At 41.7% G+C, this 9,875-nt stretch overlaps 2 protein-coding genes across 3 annotated transcripts; one reads left to right on the forward strand and one right to left on the reverse strand.

The window, feature by feature from the left end:
- The first annotated feature begins 2,560 nt into the window (after positions 1-2,560).
- Positions 2,561-5,463, forward strand: LOC146384810 (E3 ubiquitin-protein ligase TRIM21-like). Its single transcript, XM_084930175.1, has 2 exons — positions 2,561-2,699; positions 3,513-5,463. Exon 2 carries the CDS (start codon positions 3,522-3,524, stop codon positions 4,824-4,826), a length of 1,305 nt encoding a protein of 434 aa, XP_084786301.1. The 5' UTR covers positions 2,561-2,699; positions 3,513-3,521; the 3' UTR covers positions 4,827-5,463.
- A 2,885-nt stretch (positions 5,464-8,348) lies between these two features.
- On the reverse strand, positions 8,349-9,856 carry LOC146384811 (uncharacterized). 2 transcript variants are annotated; one of them, XM_084930182.1, is made up of 6 exons: positions 9,638-9,856; positions 9,477-9,544; positions 9,217-9,399; positions 9,042-9,103; positions 8,818-8,865; positions 8,354-8,626 (listed from the first exon to the last, which is right to left on the reverse strand). In XM_084930182.1, exons 1-6 carry the CDS (start codon positions 9,796-9,798, stop codon positions 8,576-8,578), a joined length of 573 nt encoding a protein of 190 aa, XP_084786308.1. In that variant the 5' UTR covers positions 9,799-9,856; the 3' UTR covers positions 8,354-8,575. The 2 variants fall into 2 exon arrangements, with proteins under 2 accessions (XP_084786307.1, XP_084786308.1); XM_084930181.1 differs by having other exon boundaries at positions 8,349-8,865.
- Between the last annotated feature and the right edge of the window lie 19 nt (positions 9,857-9,875).

Genomic DNA, 9,875 nt, shown 5'->3' on the forward strand with positions numbered 1-9,875 from the left:
TTTAAGCACACATTCCGTTTAAATATCAGAAAATTCCCGTATTAAATCCCTATTAGATTTAGGTGGATGAGCAGGCCACACCTCCTCTGCATCTTGACCTGGGGAGAGATAATAATCCCACATTTATGAGTGAAAGCTTGGAGAATGCACGGGTCTCATTAGCCAGCCAGGTTTCAGTCACATGTGGAGGGGCTGTGACCGAGACAGTCTTTGACCACCCGGGATACCGAGTGACCAAAAACAAAGAGGGAAGAGAAAATCCACAGATGCACGTGAACTGTGACTGAACTGTGTAGTGAGCAGCACAGAGCCCACCACCTCTTCCCTTACTGGAGTCTTTGTTGTAATGTTTGCTGTGCATCGCTGTATGAGCTAACCAGTGTCTGCGAGATTAAAGAAATCTTAAAATCGAAGGATTCTCAGGAGAATTCTGGATGCCTCAGTGTACGCTTTAACTGCGAACTGAACATTGTTTTTGTTTTGTTTTTTCTTTTGACTGCAGTCAAGTGGTCTGATAATCGTTAGATTGAGCATGTTGAATTTGAGTAGAACTGTCCTCTGACTTCTGTGGAATCACTCAGTGATGACTCTCTGTACACGTATAGTGTGGGTGTCCAAGAAGAGGAATCCTGTGTAGGTCATGGTAATCTAAGGAGCTTGAAAAGAAAAACACCACTCCCCAGGGACTCTCCACCAACTGGTCTTAGAACTGAAGAAGCCTCTCGGATGAGAGGTGAAACGTCTTCACGCAACGCAAAGAAGTCCAGTCCCAATTCTATTCAAGCTCCTTAGATGTGTCGACTATCAAGGATTTATTTGAACAGAAATTAAACTGAACTGTAAATAAAAATCTGAAATAAAACAAAAGTAAAAAATAGTTTTTAAAAACTCACTGTGATAGTGATGTAGAGAAAGCGGAACCATAACTGTACAAAAACTCATTTTGTCTATTGTCAGTTCTGATATTTAGTGCTGATTTCTGACAGCTATCTGAGAGGAAATCTATCCAGATTACATGAATTTGGGATGTAGACATGAGTGGGATTCACAGGGAAATAGAAGAGTAACGAGAGACCAACAACTGGGACAAAATACAGGAGAGAGAAGACAGAAGTTATTGACCTACAGTGGTGGCGTATAAAGAACCGGGGAATCTCTCTCAAGTCTGCAAAGTCTACAACAGGGGTGTAAAACATAAGGCACAGGGGCCAGAAGCGGCCCAGCAAAGACTCCAGTCTGGACCACTGAATGGGTTTGGAAAATGTGAAGGAGTGCACAGAATTGATATTTTACAGCTTTTCCTATTAATAAAGCCCCCCGCACCCATTTCCATTAATAGTACAACAAATGAATGAAGTAATAGATGATGGATGATAATCATGATCATTTTATTTGTTTTTGATGTTTGCACTGGTCTCATTAGCCAGCAAGGTCTCAGTCACATCCCCTCCATGTGTGACTGAGACAGTTTTCGGCCACCTGGGATACCAAGTGGCTGAAAACAAAGAGGGAAGAGAAACTCCACAGATGCACGTGAAATGTGACTGAACTGTTTAGTGAGCAGGTTATGTTGTTCTCACTGTTTATTAAGATGAATGAAGTCTGTCTAAAGCAGTAATGTTGATTTTGAATCAATACAAGCCATCTGTTTTAAGGCCGCCTTCATGAGAGCTGAAGGCAGATCTGCCACTTCTCTTACCTGCTGGTGTCACTGGTATCTGCTGTACATGAGGCTGGGAGTGCAGGTGGAGGTGAAACAAGTCACCAACTGTCCAGGAAAACATAGACGAGTCAAGGACTGAAGATACAAGACACAGCAGTATTTGCATCTGATTGATCAGCTTTATGGGAGAAGGAGAAGATCCAGAAAGTGACTGGTGGCATTTAAACTGTTATAAATGATTTGTTGGTCTATAATCTATCAGATACATCTGTCATGAATGACATCAAGCTATTTGGGGCCAGAAAGTACATTCCTATCAAAAGATGGACATGGCGATCTGTTTTTGGCAAAGTGAATTCTTATATCCTTTATTTATACAGGAAGAAGTGTCATAGACATTAAAAAATGTTCTTTTTAGGAGAAATCTGCCCAAGAGGGTAGCAGAAATTGGGACAAACATAACATCACAGTAATATAAAGATATTTTAAGCGTCCAAAAAGGAACTCTATTGATTACAGTGAATGTACAATAAGATAATAAGTCCTGCGAGCTACAGGTCATTTCTTTATTCTGTTTATAACACCGTAATAAATCATAATAACTACAGTATTTGCCCATGTTAGCAAAGGTATGAGGCATAAAAATAAACAGAAACATTGAAAACTGCTTTTTGGCACAACACTGGAGAGGAGGACACCTGGTGGTAGATCCGAGGGCTCCACAGGTGAGGTGGAGTTAAAGTCACTGCCCTCTGTGAGCTGTTCCTGGGCTGCGGGTCAAGAGGAGTAAAGACCATCTGCCGCTATTCGTTTTTTTATTTAGCCGACACACCCGCTGGTCTGTACACGTCATTTCCTCAAGCCGTTTACCCTCCCAGGTGTGGGTGGAGCTAAACAGCTCACACAGGAAGTGTGTCCACTCAAACACTGATGCGCTTTCAGTTCGCGGCATCTGTGCGGCTGATCGAAGACGGCTTTGTTTGTGTCTGCAAACAAATATTAATCGTATTTCTTCGGGAGTTTCCGCCCAGCTTTGGTGAGTCGAGCTGAAAACTCTTAACGCAAACATGAAAATTCAGTTTAGGAAGTTTCAGGGGAGAAGGGGATGTTTCGTGAAAGGTTCCAGGTGTTTGCGCTTCTGTTCTGAGGCTCTGCGTGCAAAGCGCCACGTGATTCACGCATCAGTAAACTGCTTTGTGATCTTAAACAGGAGCGTTTTAAAAGTTTCATTTCAGCCTGTTTGTTTTGCTCCCTCCCCTTTGGCCAACTTCCAGAAATACTTTGTCCCCCTCCATGAGCGCACGGATAAACAACGCGATCAAATATTTAAAACTTTATACCCCCGAAAACAAAGGCTTCTCTGAGGAATCTAAAACAATGCGATGTTTTCAGTTTTGGTTTATGTGTGGAAAGTACTAAAAACAAAAATGGAAACCTTAGAATCAGTTTCTGAGTCACGTGTCTGATGCTTTATGTTGTTTACATGCTAAAGTAGAAAAAAACACCAATTTTGTCCTGTTGTTAAAAGACTATTTTTAAAATGTGTTAATATTGAACCCACAAATGCATCAAAGGTGGACGAATAGCAAACCTGAACAACACCTGGCAGAAACTAAGGTAAAACAGTCCACCGTGGAATTTATTCATGACTTAAACTTATAATAGTGAAACAGCGCTGAGTTGCTAATGTTGCACAGGACAGGGAACAAACAGAGCAGAGACGGAAGAAAAGAAATTACAGCAGAACTCAACAGAGAGTTCAGAGCAGGACAATACAAGAGCTCTGCTTCAGCTCACAGGACGTGTTATTCTGCACTGGATAACCAGTGTCTTTCCTTTCTGTTCTCAGTGTCCAAACATGGCTGCTGCCGCCTGTCTGCTGACTGAAGATCAGTTTCTGTGCGCCATCTGTCTGGATGTGTTCACCGATCCGGTCAGCACGCCGTGTGGACACAACTTCTGCAAAAACTGCATCACTGAACCTGTTGACACCGACGTCCCGTTCCAGTGTCCCCTCTGCATGAAGATGTTCTACCCAAAGCCCGAGCTGCAGGTCAACACTCTGATCTCTGAGATGGTTGATACCTTCAGACGGGCAGAGCAACGGCCAGCCACACGGGAAGAAGTTCTCCTTGGGTTAGGCTTAAAACCACTGGCGCTGCTTCTCTGTGTGGTGTTTCTTTCATTACTTTTGGACTGCATGAAATTCAATCATCCTTTGGAAGAAATGAGTAAAGGAGAGAAAGGGGTGAAGATGGAGGCTGAAATCCAGCAGATGATCGAGGAGATGCGACTGAAGATTGAGGAGCTCAAACGCTCAGTGGAGCTCGGTAAAGAGGACGCAGACAGAGAGATGACAGATGGTGCTCGGGTCTTTGCTGCTCTGAAAGAGTATGTCGAGAAAGGTGAGGCCAAGCTCACGGAGACCATCAGAGAGAAGCAGAGACAAACCGAGCTGCAGGCTGAAGGCTTCATCAGAAAGATGGAGCAGGACATCCGTGAGCTGAAGAAGAGGAAGGTGGAGGTGGAGCTGCTCTCTGTGCTTCAGCTGGAGGAAACTGCAGAGATGAAGGAGAAACTACCCAAGATGCTCGCCATGGCCAAGCTGAGGAGGGTCCAGAGCTACGCAGTGGACGTGACACTCGATCCAGACACAGCAAATGCTTACCTCGTCCTGTCTGATGATGAGAAACAAGTACATGATACCTATGTGGAGAAAATTCTTCCCTACAACTCAGAGAGATTTTATTACATTGCTGCTGTTTTAGGAAAACAGAGTTTCTCTTCAGGCAGATTTTATTTTGAGGTTCAGGTTGAAGGAAAGGGTGAGTGGACTTTGGGAGTGGCCAGAGAGTCGATCAACAGGAGGCAAGACATCACACCGAGACCTGCAGACGGTTTCTGGACTGTAGGCCTGAGTAATGGAAATAAATACAAAGCTGGCCCTGATGTCGCTCTCTCTCTGCAGTCTGCTCCTAAGAAGGTGGGGGTGTTTGTGGATTATGAGGATGGCCTGGTCTCCTTTTATGACGTTGATACTGCAGCTCTGATCTACTCCTTTACTGGCTGCTCCTTCACTGAGAAACTCTACCCATACTTCAGTCCTGGACTGGAAAATGATGGTTGGAACTCTGCACCTCTGATCATCACCCCCGTTAATTAAAGAGGGCTCATTCTGCTTTTCTGTATTTACTTTCATCAACAACAGGCGATTCTGATATTTACCTTCAATTGGCAGACTTTGGTTATTTATACTAAACCTCACCAGCAAGATCCCAGGACCTCCATCACTCAGACTTGGAGGTGCTGACCCTCGTAGCGCCACGTTCATGTTGAACGTCACCCTCCTCACCTTGACTACACACTTGATTAGCACAAACACAATCGGAGACAAGGCATGACCCTGCCTGAGTCCAGATCAACCAGGGCCAAGCCTTGGTCCAGGATCATCCAATAACACGATGATGTGCATGCTATTAGAATTCCCAGCAGTCATGTGTGTATAAAACAAATGGGCATCAGGCAAAACCCCCACTGAGCTTCACCAGCTCAACATCACCACTGAGCTTCACCAGCTCCAACAGCACTGGATGAAAGGATGAATTTAGTACATTTACTCGAATACTTCACTGAAGTAAAGTTTTAATGTACTTGTACTTTCTTTGAGTAATCCTCTGTATTTTGGGTGAAAATAATGTATTTTGTCCTCTGTGTGTGTAACCAGACCCTAACTGACTAAATGTCGGACAAGGTGCATGTTTGTGTGTATTTTCCAACTTTCTTGCCACAATAAACAAAAAAGAAAAAGAAGTTTGACTCTGTGGTCTTTCATCATGGTCTCCTCATCGTGTAGTCATCTCTGTTTGGGTTTGGGTTACTGTCAGAAATCAGTGTTAGGTCATTAGCATCCACATGTCAAAAACACTGGTATTTCTGGGGGTAAAACTTTAAAATGTTGTAAACTAAACTTCATCAATTTATTTTAAAGTTTTTATTTGGGGTTTTAAAATAAAACCTGCTCATGTATTCTGCTGTATTATTATTGATAAATCAAAACGGCAGCATAAGAAGGAATTAAAATAATATCCAACTGCAACATTAAGTTAATCCCATACAGCTGATCCAATAAAGGAATTTACTTTACAAGCATTATGACTTTTCTTTAACAGATACTCTATTCTAGCTTCTTTCAGCCCACTGTAAAGGAGGATTTCAATACAAAGCAATGATTAAACTCACTTGCAAACACTTTTGATGTGATGACATCTATATGAGGGTGCAGAATAAAGGATGAAACATGAGTCAGGCTAAAAATTGTGACCAGTGGAAATGTTCAGATTTTCCCACCCACTCCACGCCACAGTGCTGAAGCAGCAGAGCTCCTTCTCCCTCAGACTGATTCAACCTCACTGCCATAAAGAACGCTTTAGGAAATCTTTCCTACAGATTGAAGCATGTTTTTGTATTATACCTTCATGCTGCTGTTTTTTTTAGTTATACATATTATTTATTAATCCAATTTGCACTTCTTCTTCATTGTTTTTAACTACATTTTTGTTTGTTTTTTATCACACTGCAAGAATTTATTTACAACAGTCTCATAGTATAAACCTCTTACTTTGTTGTTTATTTGTTGTGTATTGTACACTGTACGATTTTATTCTTTATCATGCTGCTGTAACACAAAAGTTTAACCTTGTGGGATCAATAAAGCATCTATCTGTCTATTAAAGTAGGCTGTACTCCCCTTAGGTGCAGCATGTGTGCATGCAGGTTCACCTTCACGGTTTTCTGGGACACTTAACTAAGGTTTTATTAATTTCACTCCTGCTTTATCCACTCTGACAGCTCGCAGTAAAAACTGTCAGCTGTAAAAGTCTCGCGTGGGCTTTAATAAATTCCTCCCTGGGGTCCGTTCTCCGTACCTCGCTAAGTAAGTTAGCTGGATTTGATTATTGACGATTTCGCGTGATCTTGGATCGTTCGGTTCTCCGAAGCTCATCCGGGACTTGCTGTCATAGCAACAGATTCGTAAGCGTAAACCTGCTTGGGAGCAGGCTTACTTTATGTAAACAGGATTAGATCGCGGCCACTCAGGTATGTCCGCTTCATTTATACGAAAGCAACAGCGATATTTTTCCACTGTTTTTCCATAAATAAATATTATCAATGTAACTAAAGATAATGCAGTATTTGATTCTTTTATTGATTTCATACAGATACATACAGGTCATTTCCTAAAAAAAGGGAAATGTACTATTAATCATTCTATTTCATGTATTTGATTATTTCAGATGTAATTCATATTTTAGAGTAGTAATAGTAAATTACTTCGTGTAATCAAGATGAGAGACCACGGCTATAAAAGCGAAGGTGGATTTGGGAAGTCTGTCGCAGCCATGTCCTGCCCGTTTGTACGCGAGCAACCCATTGCGGAAGGTGCAAGATTGATAAGGAGAGTTTTCAGAATTCAGCGTATATTGCGGGATAGACAGGATCCTTTAGCTCGGCGCGACAGTGTGCTCATAGAGAGATATCGATTTTCCCGTGAGGGTATTATTTACTTAACCAACTTGTTGGATCCCTATGTTAAGAGTTCCACTCACCGTAGTCGGGCATTAACAACTGCACAAACTGTGTGCATTGCCTTGCGTTTCTTTGCGAGTGGCACGTTTCTGTTCGCTGTTGGAGACGCAGAGAACATTGGCAAAAGTGCTGTCTGCCGTTCCATTCGCAAAGTATACCTGGCACTCAAGCATTTCCTGGGTGTGTTTGTGGTTTTTCCAAGCCACTTAAGACCACAGGTTGTCAAACAGGGCTTTTTTTCTATTGCAGGTACATTAAATTCGATAATGAATGTGATGCAATCATGACCTATGTCTGTAACTATAGCTCGATTGTCCGCAGGCTTCCCTAATGTGATTGGTACCATAGACTGCACACACATTGCGATCAAGGCCCCAATGAAGGGGATTTTGTCAATCGAAAGGGGGTTCACAGTATAAATGTGCAGGTGAGTAATACTAATATTTTAGATGGTAATATATAATGAAAAGGAGTGTGTTCACATATAATGAAATCTCTTAGATGGTGTGTGACTCTATGTGCCATATCACAAATGTGGAAGCTAAATGGCCCGGATCAGTGCATGACTCAAGAATTTTCAGAGAGTCAGGGTTATGCACATTATTTGAGTGTGGTAAGAAAAAGAGACTTATTTTGATATTTCATACTTATTTTGGGCCTAACATAACAGCATTTCTCCATTACACAGGGGCCTACGATGGGATTCTCCTTGGAGACAGGGGTTATGCATGCAGGCAGTACTTCATGACACCGTTCCCTGACCCCAACCCTGGGCCACAAACCCGCTACAATGCAGCTCTAGCCAGGACAAGGGCACGCATTGAAATGACCTTTGGGCAAATAAAGGGAAGATTTCAGTGTCTGAAAAGTCTGAGGGTTGCACCTGACAGGGCATGTGACATTATTGTTGCATGTGCCGTACTGCACAACATTGCCACCATCAGAAAGGAGAGGACTCCTGTGGTGGAGGTGCAGCCTGATGATGACCTCCAGCCAGTGCACTTGGACCAACCTAGTGGCAGAGCTGCACGGGACAGAATTGTGCAACACAATTCCGAATATTAAAAACATGACAAAACATATTTTTCATTGAAATTTATTTGAGCATCTTTTTCTGTCTCATCAAAAAAAAGCCAGTCATCATTTGCCAGGAAAAAAATCATATATACTGTATCACGCAAGGTCATCAATAGTGCTCTGTATGAAAGTGTATTTTTACTTACTCTGAAGTTCCTTTTGAAGCAACTCGATTTCTAGTTGAACTTTTTGCCTCATGAGAGCTTGAAGTTCGATTTCACCTAGAAGCTTTTGTTTCTTTAGCTCAGTTTACTCCATTTTTTGCTGGAGACTTCTCTTATAGAGCAAACGAATGTCACCCTGTTTCAATTGTAGAGACAACATTTAACGGTCAATACATGTCATATAGGAAGTAAAATTAATTACAAGACTGCCCAGCTCTGTATCAGGCCTCTCTGCCGGCCTCTTTGCCTGCAAATCATACTGCAGTCAGAAACACATAGAAGTACACAAGTAGATACAAATTCAGGCCAAATTATGCATGCACTTACAGGGACTTCCTCCAAACCACAGTCATCTGACAGGGTTGCTTCACTGTCCTGTGCAATGGAAACAAAATGGTGTTACAAAGGGATGTGGTACAGCCTATTGGTCTAAATAATTTTAAAAAAAAAAAGATATATATATATATATATATATATATATAGATAGATAGATAGATAGATAGATAGATAGATAGATAGATAGATAGATAGATAGATATCTCCCAACTTACTGTGCATGCTTCAGTCACCCCTTGCATGGGAACAGGTAAAAGTGATGGAGTGTTATGTAAAACTACACACAAAAAACCCCACAATGTCAATAAATGTGAAAGTACAAAAAGCATTTTAATTAAGGCAACAACCAAATATTTTACATTGTACAAATAGAATTATGAGCTCATTTACCAGTTATGAAGGTGCTGCTGCTACTGCACCCCGGCTGCTGGTCTAAGGAAGAGCTGCCCCCAGGGATGCCCTCAACAATGGGTCTGGTGGCATTCAACCCTAGGGCCAGCTCCTCTGCCAGGGTGTGACGAGGGGGTGCAGGACCACCACCTGTCTTTTTTTGCTCTGCCCTTTTCTTGGTTGCTGTTATAAACAAACAAACAGATTATTTCAGGGTCTCTTTTCAAGAGACTAAAAGCAATATAAGTGATAAATATTACCATTCTGTAGATTATTCGTATATTTCACTTTTACTTGTTCCCATGTTCTAGTGGGTCCTGTTGTGGCTCTAATGTGAAAGAGGATATAATATAATATAATATAATATAATATAATATAATATAATATAATATAATATAATATAATGTAATAAATTACTTACGAGTTTAATTTGTCAGCAACTTTCTGCCAGCCCTCTCTCCTTGCTTTTGCAGCCTTTGCAGTGTTCCCTTGCGTTTTAATTAAACTCTGAAACTCCTGAAATCCCTCAATCAAGAGTTCTTGCTCTGCTGCCGAAAAATACTGAGCGCGCTCCTTCGACATTTTCGCCGACCAATCAAAGGTTTGCCGATCAATGTTTCTACTATCGATGCGTAGCCCCTTTTAAGCCACCCAGTGAT

Source organism: Perissodus microlepis, chromosome 6 (genome assembly GCF_051167445.1).
Source record: "Perissodus microlepis isolate ML-2025 ecotype Zambia chromosome 6, ASM5116744v1, whole genome shotgun sequence".
Taxonomy (NCBI): domain Eukaryota; kingdom Metazoa; phylum Chordata; class Actinopteri; order Cichliformes; family Cichlidae; genus Perissodus; species Perissodus microlepis.